General features: G+C 42.5%; 1 protein-coding gene across 1 annotated transcript in view; it reads left to right on the forward strand.

Moving 5' to 3' along the window:
- LOC127931979 (myosin heavy chain, fast skeletal muscle-like) overlaps window positions 1-14,524 on the forward strand; it is a 14,877-nt gene extending 353 nt beyond the window's left edge. The window contains exons 2-30 of the mRNA XM_052526135.1: window positions 12-192; window positions 353-502; window positions 597-767; window positions 975-1,278; window positions 1,672-1,736; window positions 1,823-1,910; window positions 2,027-2,144; window positions 3,083-3,206; window positions 3,693-3,829; window positions 4,135-4,390; window positions 4,607-4,849; window positions 5,190-5,366; window positions 5,462-5,607; window positions 5,780-5,870; window positions 6,175-6,564; window positions 6,686-6,812; window positions 7,000-7,118; window positions 7,505-7,701; window positions 7,845-8,028; window positions 8,139-8,304; window positions 8,610-8,734; window positions 8,895-9,203; window positions 9,425-9,628; window positions 9,764-9,889; window positions 12,269-12,439; window positions 13,285-13,389; window positions 13,486-13,581; window positions 13,955-14,086; window positions 14,392-14,524. Coding sequence (XP_052382095.1) covers window positions 12-192; window positions 353-502; window positions 597-767; window positions 975-1,278; window positions 1,672-1,736; window positions 1,823-1,910; window positions 2,027-2,144; window positions 3,083-3,206; window positions 3,693-3,829; window positions 4,135-4,390; window positions 4,607-4,849; window positions 5,190-5,366; window positions 5,462-5,607; window positions 5,780-5,870; window positions 6,175-6,564; window positions 6,686-6,812; window positions 7,000-7,118; window positions 7,505-7,701; window positions 7,845-8,028; window positions 8,139-8,304; window positions 8,610-8,734; window positions 8,895-9,203; window positions 9,425-9,628; window positions 9,764-9,889; window positions 12,269-12,439; window positions 13,285-13,389; window positions 13,486-13,581; window positions 13,955-14,086; window positions 14,392-14,412 — 4,723 coding nt within the window. The 3' untranslated portion in view covers window positions 14,413-14,524. The remainder of the gene's footprint in view (window positions 1-11; window positions 193-352; window positions 503-596; window positions 768-974; window positions 1,279-1,671; window positions 1,737-1,822; window positions 1,911-2,026; window positions 2,145-3,082; window positions 3,207-3,692; window positions 3,830-4,134; window positions 4,391-4,606; window positions 4,850-5,189; window positions 5,367-5,461; window positions 5,608-5,779; window positions 5,871-6,174; window positions 6,565-6,685; window positions 6,813-6,999; window positions 7,119-7,504; window positions 7,702-7,844; window positions 8,029-8,138; window positions 8,305-8,609; window positions 8,735-8,894; window positions 9,204-9,424; window positions 9,629-9,763; window positions 9,890-12,268; window positions 12,440-13,284; window positions 13,390-13,485; window positions 13,582-13,954; window positions 14,087-14,391) is intronic.
- Window positions 14,525-20,725: the final 6,201 nt, after the last annotated feature.

Raw genomic sequence — 20,725 nt, forward strand, 5'->3', positions numbered from 1 at the left:
TATTTTGTCAGTGTGACATCAGAAACAAGTGATCTTGTGTCCCTGAGTCTGTTGTTGTTGGTTCTCTCTCCAGTGGCTGATAAAATCGCCTACCTGCTGGGCCTGAACTCAGCTGAGATGTTGAAGGCTCTGTGCTACCCCAGAGTGAAGGTCGGCAACGAGTATGTGACCAAGGGACAGACTGTGGCTCAGGTAAGACTGCCAAACACAGCATCTAACATTTTCTGAGCACCATAATTATTTTGGGGATGAGTGCATTGCTTTTTAAAAATTGTGATGCTGTTTATCCCAAGGTCTTATCACCAGACATGGTCAATATCTCATGTATTAATTTGAGGTATTATCATTGCAGGTTAATAACTCAGTCAGTGCTCTGGCCAAGTCCATCTATGAGAGGATGTTCTTGTGGATGGTCATCCGTATCAATGAGATGTTGGACACCAAGAATCCAAGGCAGTTCTATATCGGTGTGCTTGACATTGCCGGGTTTGAGATCTTTGATGTGAGTATGAGACCAGAACAAGACAATTAGTTCTGATTGAGATGGATTACAAACATGTATGATGAAATGATCCCTTTTAAAACTCCATCAACAGTACAACAGCATGGAGCAGCTGTGCATCAACTTCACCAATGAGAAACTGCAACAGTTTTTCAACCACACCATGTTCGTCCTGGAGCAAGAGGAGTACAAGAAGGAGGGAATCGTCTGGGCCTTCATTGACTTCGGCATGGACTTGGCTGCCTGCATTGAGCTTATTGAGAAGGTAAGATGTCTGTGAGGATTATAATGGACCTCAACAGCAAAGCTCAAATGGAACGCTGTGTGAGATATTATCAGCATATGACTGTTGAGAACTCAATATGTTTCCTATTATGTGATCTGTAATCTGCAAATAGAATGTTTACTAAAGGGATGAATGTGATCCTAAATGGAAATATCACTCATTTGATATACATCTCTTTTCGTAAAGCCATTGGGCATCTTCTCCATCCTTGAAGAGGAGTGCATGTTCCCCAAGTCTTCAGACACCACCTTCAAGGACAAGCTGTACGCCCAGCATCTTGGCAAAACAAAGGCGTTTGAGAAGCCCAAGCCTGCCAAAGGCAAGGCAGAGGCCCACTTCTCCCTGGTTCACTACGCCGGTACTGTGGACTACAACATCACTGGGTGGCTGGAGAAGAACAAGGACCCCCTGAACGACTCAGTTTGTCAGTTGTACGGGAAGTCCGCAGTCAAAATTTTGGCTGCCCTGTATCCCCCTCCCCCTCCTGAGGGTAAGACTAGCATCACGTCACAATATTTAATTAAGCACTAGTTACAACTCAGACCCAAATGTTCTTTAAAGTCTTAGAATGTATTACAATTTCTCAGGGTTTATCACTGGGTTGATTTACTCATAGACTTGGCAGGTTAATTTAATCATGTGAAGTTAACCAGAGATTCTCATTATAGTAGGACTTATTTAATCAATCTCATTGGCAGCATTTGCCTCTAGATAAGTGTGAAGTAGGAGGATAAACAGAGATGATCTGGTTTATAATTAGTGTGCTTGCTGAAGACAAGACCACTCTCGATTTCTTACATTATCTTCTAATTTTTATATTCATTCCACCCGCTCTAGGAAATGTACTTTTCTAGTTATCTTTAACTTTTCCCCATTTTAACAGATAAAGCCAAGAAAGGAGGCAAGAAGAAGGGTGGTTCCATGCAGACTGTGTCCTCCCAGTTCAGGGTGAGCTTTTGAAATGTGTAGATTCAGTCCTTCAAAAGGTGCATTGATTATCATAAATGAGAAAATGGTTTGTAACCCTCTTACAGGAGAACTTACATAAGCTGATGACCAACTTGAGGAGCACTCATCCTCACTTTGTGCGCTGCCTGATCCCCAACGAGTCAAAGACTCCAGGTACAAGAAATATTGAGTTAAATATGTCATCTTATCAGTACAGTATCAGTAACCTTAACGATCCCAATCTATAACCTGTTTATTAGTATTAAAAGAGACTTGTTTTGATTTACCAGGTCTGATGGAGAACTTCCTGGTTATCCACCAGCTCAGGTGTAATGGTGTACTGGAGGGTATCAGGATCTGCAGAAAGGGATTCCCCAGCAGAATCATCTATGCTGACTTCAAGCAGAGGTACACACACACACACACACACACACACACACACACACACACACACACACACACACACACACACACACACACACACACACACACACACACACACACACACACACACACACACACACACACACACACACACACACACACACACACACAGAAATGATTGGCACTCTTGATAAAGATGAGCAGAAAAGACTGAATCAAATAACACTGATACTGAGCTATATTGTGCGGTCAAACATTTATGACAATATTATTATTTCTTTCTCAGAGAAAGAGATTTTGTTCAACAATTCATATTTAATTTCAAGATAGGGTTCATGATGATTGGCACCCCTGCTTTCAGTACGAGGACAATGGTCTTTTTCTAGAATGTTGTATGAGATTGTAGATCACAATGGGAGGGATGTTGGACCCTCCTTCCAGATCCTTGATATCCATCGTCTGCACTTATGGACGGCCCTCTTCAATTCAAACCACAGGTTTTCAATGGGCTTCAAGTCTGGAGACTGAGATGGCCATAGTAAAATATTAATTTTAGATGTTGATGTGTGCTTGGGGTTATTGTCTTGCTGTAATACCCACCCGTTGCCACGTTTCAGCCTCCTGGCTGAGGCAACCAGGTTTTTGGCTAAAATGTCATGGTACTGGGTAAAGTTCATGATGCCGTTGACCTTAACGAGGCCCCCAGGTCAGTTGACGTAAAGTAGCCCCATAACATCAGAGATCCACCACCATATTTTACAGTAGGTTTGGGTTTATTTTCTTCATACACATATTTGTTTTAATCCAAAAAGCTTTTAGACAATATAGCTCAGTATTTGTGTTATTCATGTCAGACAGTCTATTTTGCTCATCTTTATCAAGGGTGCCGATCATTATGAACCTCACTGTATAACCAACCAACCTATTACAACTTGGCATATTTTAAAACTGTTCTCATTCAGGTACAAAGTACTGAATGCCAGCGTCATCCCTGAGGGCCAGTTCATGGACAACAAGAAGGCTTCTGAGAAGCTGCTTGGGTCCATTGATGTGAATCACGAGGATTACAAGTTTGGACACACCAAGGTCAGTCAAAACCCCCAGTAAAAGCTGACTGGAGAGATTTTATATGGACCGGGTTTAAATTATCATTGTAGTTGTGTTTTGACCACTATGTTGTCAACTATGTTTAAAATGTTAAACCTTTACCCATAAAATCTCTCCAGGTGATCTATCCATCCTTTTGTTCTTTCTTCTTCATTTAACTAATGGAAAAGGTGGAAAAACATTGTGTTTTTTTCTTCAGTCATTCATCACAAGTATAGAAGAGAAACTAAACTCATTATCATGTGCATTGTGTTAGAGTGGTATGGCTGCAGTTATCTGTATCTGTGTACATTATTAATCTACAACTGTACAATAACTAACAACTTAGAAACAACCTGTCCCATGGTTTGTTTGTAACCATTGCAGAGTTAATGTTGTTTAAATCAATCTAGTGGTGTTGTTACCCTCTTTTGATTCAACCCTTTCTATCTGTGGTTCCATTGACCATGTTAACCTGTGTCTCAGGTGTTCTTCAAAGCCGGTCTGCTGGGTGTCCTGGAGGAGATGAGAGATGAGAAGCTGGCCGCTCTGGTCGGCATGGTCCAGGCTCTCAGCCGTGGATTCCTCATGAGGAGAGAGTTCACCAAGATGATGGAGAGGAGGTGAGGAATAGTAGACATCTTGGCAAAGCTTTCTGTCAACCACCTGTTCAACTGTCATTTAAATGTGTGGTATTTACCCATTCATTCTTAAAGTATATAAAATGCTTATTGAGCTTAACATGACTGACCTGTCAGTCCTTGCATCTACACGATGTCTATGAATTTAATAGGGGTTACATTTCCCTCGCCCCATTCCTCAGCTGTAAACAAACAGTGGTGTGGGGCCCCATTTTGTTTTTTTGAGTCACAGAATGTTGCTTCAAGCATGTCACTCACGATGCCACTATATCCTTTCTGTTGAACAGAGAGTCTATCTTCGCCATCCAGTACAACATCCGCTCATTCATGAATGTCAAAACCTGGCCATGGATGAAGTTGTACTTCAAGATCAAGCCCCTGCTGCAGAGCGCTGAGACTGAGAAGGAGCTGGCCAACATGAAGGAGAACTATGAGAAGATGAAGACAGACCTGGCAAAGGCTCTGTCCACAAAGAAGCAAATGGAGGAGAAGTTGGTGGCCCTGACACAGGAGAAGAACGACCTGTCGCTCCAAGTCGCATCTGTGAGTGAACAACTACCCTCGTATGGGCACATTTAAATACACATGAATACACACACACTGTAAAGTATGTTGCAAACTCACATATTTTTATTGCCCATGTTATATATTGTATATATTTCATGAATGTCTATTAATTTGCTCTGACCTTTTTGACTAAAGTGTATATTTTGATACAGGAAGTTTGGTCGCTGATATTTTCTCCTGTTCTGAAACCAGGAAGGAGAGAGTCTGAACGATGCTGAGGAAAGGTGTGAGGGGCTCATCAAGAGCAAGATCCAGCAGGAGGCCAAACTCAAAGAGACGACCGAGAGGCTGGAGGATGAGGAGGAGATCAATGCTGAGTTGACTGCCAAGAAGAGGAAGCTGGAGGATGAGTGCTCTGAGCTGAAGAAGGACATTGATGACCTGGAGCTCACCCTGGCCAAAGTGGAGAAGGAGAAGCACGCCACTGAAAACAAGGTCTTGTGTCTTACTATAGACAGTCTAACCAAGCAAAAATCAACTCAAAACATAGTTTAACAGAAATGGAATTGACGTTGTATTGTGGGTGCAGGAAAAACCAAGACACAATAGTAGAATTTCGGTTGCGGGGTACTTCCAACATTCATTGCATGTTCTGATCAACGTCATTTATGACTTCCATTCAGTACACTGGCGTGGTGAACACTGCCATCTAGTGTTGAATCTATAGTACAGTCAATTTTGATTAAATGTTTTAACTAAACGAAAGGAATGCAATTTATAACAAACTAAATCTCCACTTTATGGTGAAGTGTATTTATGTTGTGGCCATTGACAGGTTAAAAACCTGACAGAGGAGATGGCGTCTATGGATGAGAGTGTTGCCAAGCTGACCAAGGAGAAGAAAGCCCTCCAAGAGGCCCACCAGCAGACACTGGATGACCTGCAGGCAGAGGAGGACAAAGTCAACACTCTGACCAAGGCCAAGACCAAGCTGGAACAGCAAGTGGACGACGTGAGTGGAGTTTGACATTTTGGCCATGATAGTATGTAAGATGATATTATCTTCAGTTGTTTAGATTTTAATAATATATGTGTTTTATCTTCTAGCTTGAGGGTTCTCTGGAGCAAGAGAAGAAGCTCCGTATGGACCTTGAGAGATCCAAGAGAAAGCTGGAGGGAGATCTGAAACTGGCCCAGGAGTCCATAATGGACCTGGAGAATGACAAGCAGCAAGCTGATGAGAAAATCAAGAAGTAAACACAAACCCATGACTACAGTATTATCTGCTCTAATGGTTGTTCTTGACTAATTATTGTAATTATGAATTAGCATTTGATTCAGTAAGGAAAGTGAATGGTATAATACTCTCCCTTTACACTATTGAACCAAAACCAACTCTGTAATCAATGTGTTTGTGTCTCTTAGGAAGGAGTTTGAGACCACCCAGCTCCTCAGCAAGGTTGAGGATGAACAGTCTCTGGGAGCTCAGCTGCAGAAGAAGATCAAGGAACTCCAGGTACAGTACAGGATATAAACTCCAGTACAGAAAAGCACAGACTTGAATCAATTCTTGAAAAACATTATTCTGGTAGCATACATTTTTCCAGGTGGCTTCTGATGGCTGAGTAGGTTGGAAGATGGTGGTTCTGAACATTGTGGTTTTGGTTCCCGCATGGGACACTGTCTACTGAATATATTAGTGTAACTGGATTCGTATTAAACACATTTATACCAAATATACATACTATTATTATTTTGTGAGGTTCAATTGTTTCAACTGTATTGTAGTGTTCATCCCCCTGCTCCTACACCTGTTCTAGGCCCGTATTGAGGAGCTGGAGGAGGAAATTGAGGCTGAGCGTGCTGCCAGGGCTAAGGTAGAGAAGCAGAGGGCCGATCTCTCCAGGGAACTTGAGGAGATTAGCGAGAGGCTGGAGGAGGCCGGAGGCGCCACTGCTGCTCAGATTGAGATGAACAAGAAGCGTGAGGCTGAGTTCCAGAAGCTGCGTCGTGATCTTGAAGAGTCCACCCTGCAGCATGAGGCCACAGCCGCCGCTCTGCGCAAGAAGCAGGCCGACAGTGTGGCTGAGCTCGGGGAGCAGATCGACAACCTGCAGCGTGTCAAGCAGAAGCTGGAGAAGGAGAAGAGCGAATACAAGATGGAGATTGATGACCTCTCTAGCAACATGGAGGCCGTCGCCAAGGCTAAGGTGAGTAGTGATGTTTTGATCAAGCAGTGTTGAGGAGGGTCAACTACATCACCATTCAAGTGAACTGAAGTTGACAGGAGTCATGTATATAAAGTAATGATGGAACATGTTTCACTAACAGGGCAATCTGGAGAAGATGTGCCGTACTCTTGAGGACCAGCTGAGTGAGCTGAAGACTAAGAATGATGAGAATGTTCGCCAGGTCAACGACATCAGCGGACAGAGAGCCAGACTCCTGACAGAAAATGGTACCATCAACAATGAACAACAAGCCAATGCTTTCCTTCAGTAGAACACAACATGTATTAGGGGCTGTATCCACATAGTTTCTACTGTACTATTCACCACCTAACATTGCCCTATGATACCTCAGAATCCATATTCAATCTTAGAGAACAGAGATCCTATTAACAAGATGTTCCTCTGTCCCTGCAGGTGAGTTTGGCCGCCAGCTGGAGGAGAAGGAAGCCCTGGTGTCTCAGCTGACCAGAGGAAAACAGGCCTTCACCCAGCAGGTGGAGGAGCTGAAGAGGGCGATTGAGGAGGAGGTCAAGGTAAGGGACCCAAAATGGACTCCAAGTCCACAGAGTTTATACCTATATCTTCATATAGACTGTGACTATGCCACCCTCTGAGACTCCAACCGTCTCACCACCCTCAGAGACTTCTCCTGTCTCTCCACCCTCAGAGACTTCTCCTGTCTCTCCACCCTCAGAGACTTCTCCTGTCTCTCCACCCTCAGAGACTTCTCCTGTCTCTCCACCCTCAGAGACTTCTCCTGTCTCTCCACCCTCAGAGACTTCTCCTGTCTCTCCACCCTCAGAGACTTCTCCTGTCTCTCCACCCTCAGAGACTTCTCCTGTCTCTCCACCCTCAGAGACTTTTTTCCATAATTTGTTTGACTATCTCACTCATCTCTCCTTGTCTTTCTCTCTCACAGGCTAAAAATGCACTGGCCCACGGTGTCCAGTCTGCCCGCCATGACTGTGACCTCCTGAGGGAGCAGTTTGAGGAGGAGCAGGAGGCCAAGGCAGAGCTGCAACGCGGCATGTCCAAGGCCAACAGTGAGGTGGCTCAGTGGAGGACTAAGTATGAAACTGATGCCATCCAGCGCACAGAGGAGCTGGAGGAGGCCAAGTGAGTCGCACGCAACAGAAAAACTCAGATATGGTGTGGATGGTGAGGGTGGTAGGGGGCTCTGAGAAAATGTTACATCAATATGTATTGTTTGTCAAAAATGCAAAAATTACACCATAAAACCACCCTCTGTTGTCCAACAGGAAGAAGCTGGCCCAGCGTCTGCAGGATGCTGAGGAGACCATTGAGGCGACCAACTCCAAGTGCGCCTCCCTGGAGAAGACCAAGCAGAGGCTGCAGGGAGAGGTGGAGGACCTCATGATTGATGTTGAGAGAGCCAACGCATTGGCCGCCAACCTCGACAAGAAGCAGAGGAACTTTGACAAGGTGAAAATGAATAAACCTATATTTTTTATCAATTGTATAATTCTTTCTTATTTCTAATTTAATAACTCTTCATCTATGACTTCTAATGAAAATCCCATGGATTCTCCTAGGTTCTGGCAGAGTGGAAGCAGAAGTATGAGGAGGGCCAGGCTGAGCTGGAAGGAGCTCAGAAGGAGGCTCGCTCTATGAGCACTGAACTCTTCAAGATGAAGAACTCCTATGAGGAGGCTCTGGATCATCTGGAGACTCTGAAGAGAGAGAACAAGAACCTGCAACGTGAGCATTTGACAGCAGTTCTATTTGGCTCATATTTGACTAGTGTTTTGAAAATGGAGGGAACTGTAATCATCAACTTTAATTTTACAACATTTCAGAATTGTCATATACAGTATAATTTGTATATATTTTACTTGTAGTTGGTATTCCTTTGTACATTCAGAATAAGTGGTCGGCGATTCGATTTGCAAGATCCTATGAAGAGCTGTTAATTAATTAACTGTTAATATGATTTAATGTCAAATTCAGATCACTGGCATATCCACTGAAACCCCCAAGTCTAATCATCTTGTGTTTGTGTGCAGAGGAGATCTCTGACCTGACTGAGCAGATCGGAGAGACTGGCAAGAGCATCCATGAGCTGGAGAAGGCCAAGAAGACCGTGGAGACAGAGAAGTCTGAGATCCAGACCGCTCTGGAGGAGGCTGAGGTACAAACTACAGCTGTTTGATGGGGAAAGCAGTGTTACACTGGCCAACGCCAGCTACAGTGAAATACTCTCTGTAATGGAGTTTATTGTAGTCATATATATTTAATTCCTACATCCAAATGTATTGAACACAATTGGCCTGACTGCTTCTGTTTTCCAGGGAACACTGGAGCACGAGGAATCCAAGATTCTGCGTGTGCAGCTGGAGCTGAACCAGATCAAGGGTGAGGTGGACAGGAAGATCGCTGAGAAGGACGAGGAGATGGAGCAGATCAAGAGGAACAGCCAGAGGGTGGTTGACTCCATGCAGAGCACCCTGGACTCTGAGGTCAGGAGCAGGAATGATGCCCTGAGGGTGAAGAAGAAGATGGAGGGAGACCTGAACGAGATGGAGATCCAGCTGAGCCACTCCAACAGGCAGGCCGCTGAGGCCCAGAAACAGCTGAGGAACGTCCAGGGACAGCTCAAGGTAAAGGGACTGGGACATCAGGTTCAAACACCTGAACATGGAGAGGGATTTGTTTGTGAATCTGTAGAAAATAATAGAACAGAGGAATTGAATAGAGTGGACAATACACTGTACAAAGTTAGGGATACTGGGTAAATTCTTACCAGTGAACATTTCTATCACCCATCCTATCACCTCTACTTCCACAAGTCCTAATGAACGTATGTCATTGTGAACCCCAGGATGCCCAATTGCACCTTGATGACGCCGTCCGTGTTGCAGAAGACATGAAGGAGCAGGCAGCCATGGTGGAGCGCAGAAACGGTCTGATGGTGGCTGAAATCGAGGAGCTGAGAGTTGCTCTGGAGCAGACAGAGAGAGGCCGCAAAGTGGCTGAGACTGAGCTGGTAGACGCCAGCGAGCGTGTTGGACTGCTGCACTCCCAGGTATGGGTCAAAAGCCATTTGTAATGAAACTCAACCAAACAACAAGTTTCAACACATCATGCTTTGAGAGTTTCTTTATTTCAGCATTGTAAGTTCTCTTGAGAGTCAAACAAATCATCTTGTTTCCTCCTTCAGAACACCAGCCTTCTGAACACCAAGAAGAAGCTGGAGACTGACCTGGTGCAGGTGCAGGGAGAGGTGGACGACATCGTCCAGGAGGCCAGGAATGCAGAGGAGAAGGCCAAGAAAGCTATCACTGACGTGAGTCCTTGAATTACATGATCTTGATTTGTTCCTAAGGTCCAATGGTAGCTGAACTGGTTAAGAACAACAAAGATCTCAGAGGGATGTCATGATTGGTGCCAATTGGTGCATAAATTAAACACCAATTTATGCACCACGGTGAAATGACCAGTTAGGAACCAATATACACAGGCAGTTAGGAAAGCAAAGGCTAGCTTTTTCAAACAGAAATTTTCATCCTGTAGCACAAACTCCAAAATGTTATGGGACACTGTCCTGTCCATGGAGAATAAGGGCATCTCCTCCCAGCTACCCACTGCACTGAGGCTAGGAAACACTGTCACCACCGATAAATATACGATAATCAAGAATTTCAAGAAGCATTTTTCTAACCATACCCTGGTCTATAGCCCTGCACCCCAACAGCAACTTGCCCAAGCCTCCCCCATTTCTCCTTCACCCAAATCCAGATTTCTGATGTTCTGAAAGAGCTGCAAAATCTGGACCCTTACAAATCAGCCGGGCTAGACAATCTGGACCCTATCTTTCTAAATTATATGCCACAATTGTTGCAACCCCTATTACTGGCCTGTTCAACCTCTCTTTTGTATCGTCTGAGATCCCTAAAGATTGGAAAACTGCCGCGGTCATCCCCCTCTTCAAAGGGGGAGACACTCTAGACCCAAAGTGCTACAGACCTATATCTATTATACCCTGCCTTTCTAAGGACTTCGAAAGCCAAGTTAACAAACAGTTCACCGACCATTTCGAATCCCACAGCACCTTCTCCGCTATACAATCTGGTTTCCGAGCTGGCCATGGGTGGACCTCAGCCACGCTCAAGGTCCTAAACGATATCATAACCGCCATCGATAAGAGAATACTGTGCAGCCGTATTCATCGACCTGGCCAAGGCTTTCGACTCTGTCAATCACCACATTCTTATCGGCAGACTCAACAGCCTTGGTTTCTTTAATGACTGCCTCGCCTGGTTCACCAACTACTTCTCAGATAGAGTTCAGTGTGTCAAATCGGAGGGCCTGTTGTCCGGATCTCTGGCAGTCTCTATGGGGGTGCCACAATTCTCAGGCCGACTCTTTTCTCTGTATACATCAATGATGTCACTCTTTCTGCTGGTGATTCTCTGATCCACCTCTATGCAGACAATATCATTCTGTATACTTCTGGCCCTTCTTTGGACACTGTGTTAACAAACCTCCAGACGAGCTTCAATGCCATACAACACTCCTTCCGTGGCCTCCAACTGCTCTTAAATGCAAGTAAAACTAAATGCATGCTCTTTAACCGATCGCTGCCCGCACCCACCCGTCTAGCATCACTACTCTGGATGGTTCTGACTTAGAATACGTGGACAACTACAAATACCTAGGTGTCTGGTTAGACTGTAAACTCTCCTTCCAGACTCACGTTAAGCATCTCCAAACCCCAATTAAATCAAGAATCGGCTTTCTATTTCGCAACAAAGCATCCTTCACTCATGCTGCCAAATATACCCTCGCAAAACTGATTATCCTACTGAACCTTGACTTCGGCGATGTCATTTACAAAATAGCCTCCAACCCTCTACTCAGCAAATTGGATGTAGTCTATCACAGTGCAATCCGATATGTCACCAAAGCCCCATATACTACCCACCACTGCGACCTGTATGCTCTCGTTTGCTGGAACCTCGCTTCATATTTGTCACCAAACCCACTGGCTCCAGGTCATCTATAAGTCTTTGCTAGGTAAAGCCCCGCCTTAACTCAGCTCACTGGTTACCATTGCAGCACCCACCCGTAGCACGCGCTCCAGAAGGGTTATTTCACCGGTCATCCCCAAAGCCAACTCCTCCTTTGGCCACCTTTCCTTCCAGTTCTCTGCTGCCAATGACTGGAACGAATTATAAAAAATCACTGAAGCTGGAGTCTTATATCTCCCTCACTAACTTTAAGCATCAGCTGTCATAGCAGCTTACCAAACATTGCACCTGTACACAGCCCATCTGTAAATAGCCCACCCAACTACCTCATTCCCATATTGTTATTTATTTTTTGCTCCTTTGCACCCCAGTATCTCGACTTGCATATTCATCGTCTGAACATCTATTACTCCAGTGTTTAATTGCTAAATTGTAAATATTTCACCACTATGGCCGATTTATTGCCTTACCTTCCTAATCTTACTACATTTACACACACGGTATATAGACTTTTCTATTGTGTTATTGACTGTACGATTGTTTTTCCCATGTGTAACTCTGTGTTGTTTGTGTCGCACTGCTTTGCTTTATCTTGGCCAGGTCGCAGTTGTAAATGAGAATTTGTAAATGAGAACTCTCAACTCGCCTACCTGGTTCAATAAATGTGAAATAAAAAATAAAAAATACTTTTCCAGGCGGCCATGATGGCTGAGGAGCTGAAGAAGGAGCAGGACACCAGTTCTCACCTGGAGAGGATGAAGAAGAACCTGGAGGTCACAGTCAAGGACCTGCAGCACCGCCTGGATGAGGCTGAGAATCTGGCCATGAAGGGAGGCAAGAAGCAGCTCCAGAAACTGGAGTCCAGGGTGAGATACCAGCAGGGTGGATTTGGGGTTGGATTAAAAAACAGTTTGCTGGAAATGTATTTGATCATGTAAAATACTCTGGAGCATTTTGTAATTACTTTCTCTCTCATTAACCCACCTAGATCAGGAGAATTATGTAATGACTTTCTCTCATTAACCCACCTAGATCAGGAGAATTATGTAATGACTTTCTCTCATTAACCCACCTAGATCAGGAGAATTATGTAATGACTTTCTCTCATTAACCCACCTAGATCAGGAGAATTATGTAATGACTTTCTCTCATTAACCCACCTAGATCAGGAGAATTATGTAATGACTTTCTCTCATTAACCCACCTAGATCAGGAGAATTATGTAATGACTTTCTCTCATTAACCCACCTAGATCAGGAGAATTATGTAATGACTTTCTCTCATTAACCCACCTAGATCAGGAGAATTATGTAACAACTTTCTCTCTCATTAACCCACCTAGATCAGGAGTTCCCAAATGTCTTTGCATCAGGGACCCCTTCATAATATATAATGTGCCTACCAGTATCCCTGTGAGCCTCCCAGGCCCATGTTGTACATCTCGGGGTTAAGAACATAAACAGTGGATGAATAATATTACATTGTATAGGACCTTCTAATGTTGTTCCACAGATCCTCGGTAGTTTCATCTGTTGTTGCTAGCAATATTCATGAACAAATTTAAGTGTAAATTCCACTTTGGGAACCACTTGGAATAGTGCATAATGAAAGACAACAATTGTGCCTCCTTGACTGGGTAAAAGACTCTACCTCTGTTTTACAAAGATTTGTTTCACCACCTCAAATGCCTAAATGTATTTGTTCCACAAAGGTGCGTGAGCTCGAGACTGAGGTGGAGGCCGAGCAGAGAAGAGGTGTAGACGCAGTCAAGGGAGTCCGGAAGTATGAGCGCAGAGTCAAGGAGCTCACTTACCAGGTAAGAGAAAGTGTATTCTTCACACACTTGACACTAACACAGACAGGTTTGTGTATAAAACTATACTGACATTGATTCTTTGCTCTTCTCCCACAGACTGAGGAGGATAAGAAGAATGTTAGCAGACTTCAGGACCTGGTAGATAAGCTGCAGATGAAAGTGAAGGCCTACAAGAGGCATTCTGAGGAATCGGTGAGTCACTGACAAAACTTCATGTCCATACAACTTAGTTTTGAAGTGTTGCTACAGCAACAACACATCAGTCAACAATGACAATTGACAGTGCAAGTAAATGCTGATGAAATTATGCACATTTCTGAGTGCCTCCTATTCATTACAAACTGAAAGGAGATGGGGTTGAATATGAATTAGCTGCACCAGGGGCTGGTCTAGTGATCCTTCTGGAGGCAGTGGTTTGATCCCCTGTTCTGCCACTCACTTCCTCTGCTGTATCATCCAGCTCCCTGTATACATTGTTATCCTAAAAACAGAACATTAATTTGCTGCCTGAAGCTTCAAACTTTAAATTCTGATGTTCTGCTCTCCCTCTCTTTTCCTCCCCCAGGAGGAAGCAGCAAACCAGCACATGTCTAAGTTCAGGAAGGTTCAGCATGAGCTGGAGGAGGCTGAGGAGCGTGCTGACATCGCTGAGACTCAGGTCAACAAGCTCAGAGCCAAGACCCGTGACTCTGGAAAGGTACAGAACTGCGTCTAAACCTGTACCTGACTCATGTTCAGATATGACCACATCAACACCACCTATGAATCAGTCTTCTCAGACGTCAATACAGACCTTTTACACTGGTTCAGCTGTATTTAAGATCACCAAGCAGCACATTTCAGGAAGGGCAAAAAATGAAAGGTTAATTCTGTTGGTACTTCAACATTGAAAATCCAAGCTGAGCACTGAGCACTAAATGCTTGATATATTATATTCTATCCATGTATTTATCATGTTCATTATTATTACTGATCCATTATATTATTTATTTCTTCTTCCAGGGAAAAGAAGTTGCTGAATAAACAAGACCAAAGTATTGAAGATCAAAGTCTTACCATTTTCCTGTGATGCATAAAATATGATTTTCATGGTGAAATGTTGAGCATTGATTAAAAACATGTGGATCTACATACACTTCCTTTGTGACTGTGGACTTATTACTCAGCAAAAAGATGTTTAATACCATAAAATATTGTACTTTAATTAAAGGAGCATTCTGGGATTCCAACAACAACAAAGCCTTTACATCAGCTGAGGGATTAGAATGGAGAAATGTAACCACTCAAATGAATAGACTGAGCTAAGGATGTAAGGTCTGACCAGCTAAACATCTAATTATAGTTTTAACCCTTTACAGTCAGGGGAATTGGCCTGTATGGACAGGCCCAAATGTAAATGTTTCTAAAAGAAAAATATTTGAGAAGAATATGCATAACCATGGTAGCAATTGAAAGGGATCACTTTGAAGATGGCTTTTTTTTTCTTAATTTAGTGACTGAATTTTTGTATTCGAATTTTGTAACAGATTATGCACACATTAATTTGTTGTGGAAACACTATGTAAACATAAATTGAGATTTGAGTTCTGGGTTAACCAGTATTATGTAAACCAGAGGCTAGTGGGAGGAGCTATAGGGCAACGGGCTCAGTGTAATGGCTGGAATGGAATGAATGGAACAGCGTCAAACATCTTGTTTCCATACGTTTGATACCGTTCCATTTCCATTCTAGCCATTACGATGAGCCTGTCCTCCTATAGCTCCTCATTCCTGGAAAATGTCACTTTCACTTTCAAATTTATGAAAGACAAGAACAGTAACTGAATTCCGTAAACTGAGTGTGAAGAGGTGAAAAAAGTATTGTTGTCTATCAACAATGACAAGCCACCGGGGTCTGACAACTTGGATGGAAAATGACTGAGGATAATAGCGGACGATATTGCCACAACAATTTGCCATATCTTCAATTTAAGCCTACTAAAAAGTGTGTGCCCTCAGGCCTGGAGGGAAGCAAAAGTCAATCCGCCACCTAAACATTGACTTTTCTTATTTACAATAAGTGATTCCAAGATAACAAAATACATAATTCACCATTCAGTTTATGTTGGGAAAAACACAACCAAAACAAACTGCAAATGTATTCAACAAGTTCGTAGTCAAAAGATAGATGTCGTCGTCATTGCATTCTAGAATCATGGGGCCAACGACTAAACTTTTGCCTACTTTAATAAACTGTAAGTGGATTTGGCCAAATATTTATGACTTCTTCAAATAGGCGGATTAGATACATAAACTGCTTTCATTTCTAAAACGTTATAACAGATATATGTACCCCCCCCTAATGAAACATTTGATCTCAAATCCAAAAATCCAGAAAATAGAGCCACATTTAAGAAAAGGTACGGGATTTAATCCGATCGCGTTTTGTTCACAATGAACATTTAAAGGGCAATGTCCCATTAACTGTGTGAGGTGAAAAACATTGAATGTATTTAATAAAAAATACCTTAATTGAGGAATTCCCTTTACATGTAGTATTGTTGCTTTACACTCGGACATTCAGAGAGAGGGCATATTATCGTGGCCCTGGTGGATTTTTAATATATATATACAGTGGGGGAAAAAAGTATTTAGTCATCCACCAATTGTGCAAGTTCTCCCACTTAAAAAGACGAGAGAGGCCTGTAATTTTTTATCATAGGTACACTTCAACTATGACAGACAAAATGAGAAAAAAAAAATCCAGAAAATCACATTGTAGGATTTTTTATGAATGTATTTGCAAATGATTGTGGAGAATAAGTATTGTCTGTCCCAGCCACCAAAAATACTTAATCTGTAGGTTTCCCAATAGGGATTGTTGACAGACAGAGATACAAGTGAAGAGAATATCAAAATGGGTTGTTGTTACCTGAGAAAAAAACAACTAAACTGTTCATGTTAGAAATTATTAATAGGTTTGTTTTGTTAGTGAATTGACACCTCCTGTCCTATTTTATTAAAGGAAAGATGTTATGGGTGTAAGATGGCACAGTGATGCCATCTGTTGGTAAATGTTCATTACTGCAACTCATGTGTTTTACCGGTGTGCTTGAGATACCCGGATGTAATTGTGATCTACTGAACAAAGACTGGTTGGTTACTCGCATCAATGTCTCGTCATTTAACATTCAAACAAGTATTTACCTGGCTAAAAGAGAAGGAATATAATATATATTGTTTACAGGAAAGAGAAGGTACTGGGGGACGAAATATATTTCTCCCAGGGGGCAAAGAACTTCAAAAGGGGTGATTACATGAATTAACAGTAATTTTGATCCACATGTGCAAATTGTCCAAACAGATCCTCAAGGTAGATGGATTATTTTAAATATGTTATTAGAAAATAAACAGATATTAGCTAATTAACTGATATGGTCCAAATAATGACGATCCAAGCTTCTTAGAAAATATATTTAAGAATGTATCAACTTTACAAGCTACAGTAGACTCCATTATTATGGTGGGGGGTTTTAATATGGTTTTAAATACCTCTATGGACCGTAAAGGAAATCACACTTAACTAACTATCACCCTCAGGCACTTAACAAACTATCACCCTCAGGCACTTAAGGAAATCACACTACAAACTATCACCCTCAGGCACTTAACAAACTATCACCCTCAGGCACTTAACAAACTATCACCCTCAGGCACTTAAGGAAATCACACTACAAACTATCACCCTCAGGCACTTAACAAACTATCACCCTCAGGCACTAAAGGAAATCACACTACTAACTATCACCCTCAGGCACTTAAGGAAATCACACTACAAACTATCACCCTCAGGCACTTAACAAACTATCACCCTCAGGCACTTAAGGAAATCACACTACTAACTATCACCCTCAGGCACTTAAGGAAATCACACTACAAACTATCACCCTCAGGCACTTAAGGAAATCACACTACTAACTATCACCCTCAGGCACTTAAGGAAATCACACTACAAACTATCACCCTCAGGCACTTAAGGAAATCACACTACTAACTATCACCCTCAGGCACTTAAGGAAATCACACTACTAACTATCACCCTCAGGCACTTAACAAACTATCACCCTCAGGCACTAAAGGAAATCACACTACTAACTATCACCCTCAGGCACTAAAGGAAATCACACTACAAACTATCACCCTCAGGCACTTAAGGAAATCACACTACTAACTATCACCCTCAGGCACTTAAGGAAATCACACTACTAACTATCACCCTCAGGCACTAAAGGAAATCACACTACAAACTATCACCCTCAGGCACTTAAGGAAATCACACTACTAACTATCACCCTCAGGCACTTAAGGAAATCACACTACTAACTATCACCCTCAGGCACTAAGGAAATCACACTACTAACTATCACCCTCACCCTCAGGCACTAAAGGAAATCACACTACTAACTATCACCCTCAGGCACTTAAGGAAATCACACTACTAACTATCACCCTCAGGCACTAAAGGAAATCACACTACTAACTATCACCCTCAGGCACTTAAGGAAATCACACTACTAACTATCACCCTCAGGCACTTAAGGAAATCACACTACAAACTATCACCCTCAGGTTAAGGAAATAACAAACTATCACCCTCAGGCACTTAACAAGGCACGCAGGCACTTAAGGAAATCACACTACTAACTATCACCCTCAGGCACTTAAGGAAATCACACTACTAACTATCACCCTCAGGCACTTAACAAACTATCACCCTCAGGCACTTAAGGAAATCACACTACTAACTATCACCCTCAGGCACTTAACAAACTATCACCCTCAGGCACTTAAGGAAATCACACTACTAACTATCACCCTCAGGCACTTAACAAACTATCACCCTCAGGCACTAAAGGAAATCACACTACTAACTATCACCCTCAGGCACTTAAGGAAATCACACTACAACCTATCACCCTCAGGCACTTAACAAACTATCACCCTCAGGCACTTAAGGAAATCACACTACTAACTATCACCCTCAGGCACTTAAGGAAATCACACTACTAACTATCACCATCAGGCACTTAACAAACTATCACCCTCAGGCACTTAAGGAAATCACACTACTAACTATCACCCTCAGGCACTTAAGGAAATCACACTACTAACTATCACCCTCAGGCACTTAAGGAAATCACACTACTAACTATCACCCTCAGGCACTTAAGGAAATCACACTACTAACTATCACCCTCAGGCACTAAAGGAAATCACACTACTAACTATCACCCTCAGGCACTTAAGGAAATCACACTACTAACTATCACCCTCAGGCACTTAAGGAAATCACACTACTAACTATCACCCTCAGGCACTAAAGGAAATCACACTACTAACTATCACCCTCAGGCACTAAAGGAAATCACACTACTAACTATCACCCTCAGGCACTAAAGGAAATCACACTACTAACTATCACCCTCAGGCACTTCAGGAAATCATGAATGTCATGAATATTTTGGAATTAGTGGATATATGGAGGCTTAAATACCCTGACCTAGTGAGAGATGGAGGTTTAATACCCTGACCTAGTGAGAGATACATGGAGGAGGTTTAATACCCTGACCTAGTGAGAGATACATGGAGGAGGTTTAATACCCTGACCTAGTGAGAGATACATGGAGGAGGTTTAATACCCTGACCTAGTGAGATATACATGCAGGAGGTTTAATACCCTGACCTAGTGAGATATACATGGAGGAGGTTTAATACCCTGACCTAGTGAGATATACATGGAGGAGGTTTAATACCCTGACCTAGTGAGATATACATGGAGGAGGTTTAATACCCTGACCTAGTGAGAGATACATGGAGGAGGTTTAATACCCTGACCTAGTGAGATATACATGGAGGAGGTTTAATACCCTGACCTAGTGAGAGATACATGGAGGAGGTTTAATACCCTGACCTAGTGAGAGATACATGGAGGAGGTTTAATACCCTGACCTAGTGAGATATACATGGAGGAGGTTTAATACCCTGACCTAGTGAGATATACATGGAGGAGGTTTAATACCCTGACCTAGTGAGAGATACATGGAGGAGGTTTAATACCCTGACCTAGTGAGATATACATGGAGGAGGTTTAATACCCTGACCTAGTGAGAGATACATGGAGGAGGTTTAATACCCTGACCTAGTGAGATATACATGGAGGAGGTTTAATACCCTGACCTAGTGAGAGAGGTTTAATACCCTGACCTAGATACATACATGGAGGAGGTTTAATACCCTGACCTAGTGAGAGATACATGGAGGAGGTTTAATACCCTGACCTAGTGAGAGATACATGGAGGTTTAATACCCTGACCTAGTGAGAGATACATGGAGGTTTAATACCCTGACCTAGTGAGATATACATGGAGGTTTAATACCCTGACCTAGTGAGAGATACATGGAGGTTTAATACCCTGACCTAGTGAGATATACATGGAGGAGGTTTAATACCCTGACCTAGTGAGAGATACATGGAGGTTTAATACCCTGACCTAGTGAGAGATACATGGAGGAGGTTTAATACCCTGACCTAGTGAGAGATACATGGAGGAGGTTTAATACCCTGACCTAGTGAGAGATACATGGAGGAGGTTTAATATCCTGACCTAGTGAGAGATACATGGAGGAGGTTTAATATCCTGACCTAGTGAGAGATACATGGCGGAGGCTTAATCAAGCTAGTCGTCTTGATTACTTTCTTAGGCCATTCTCTCTCTGGCACCAAAAGTTTAAAAAGTGTTTGACAGGCGACAGAATGCGGTCGGATCATCACATAATTGGTATAAATATGACTCTTACAGAATTTCCCCGTGGGCGAGGATATAGGAAATGTAATCCAAGCCTACTGGAGGATAACTTGTTTATAACTAGGACAGAATCATTTATAACTGACTTTTCCCGACATAAGATAAGTACAGCAGATCCCATTATTGTACGGGACACTTTTACATGTGCCTTTAGAGGCCATGCAATTCAGTACTCATAAAACAAAAACAATTTAGATCAAAAGAGTCCATATTAACAAACGAAATTGAAGGACTAACAGTACAGTTAGATTGCAATAAAAACTACCATAGAGGCACAGATAAGTTAGAGGAAAAACAAAAAGAAATTGAGGAACTTTTGTTTTTGGTGAAAGATGCACCAAATTCTTTTTCAATCTTGAAACTTGTTAAAAATGGAGTCACGCATGATTCACCAAATTATATTTTGAAAGAGGAAGTAAAGTACTTTTAGAATATGTTTTCGTTTCAGTCTCCGCCATCTTCACTAACTAAAGCTAATTGTATGGATTTCC

The sequence above is a fragment of the Oncorhynchus keta genome, chromosome 10 (genome assembly GCF_023373465.1).
Source record: "Oncorhynchus keta strain PuntledgeMale-10-30-2019 chromosome 10, Oket_V2, whole genome shotgun sequence".
Lineage (NCBI taxonomy): Eukaryota > Metazoa > Chordata > Actinopteri > Salmoniformes > Salmonidae > Oncorhynchus > Oncorhynchus keta.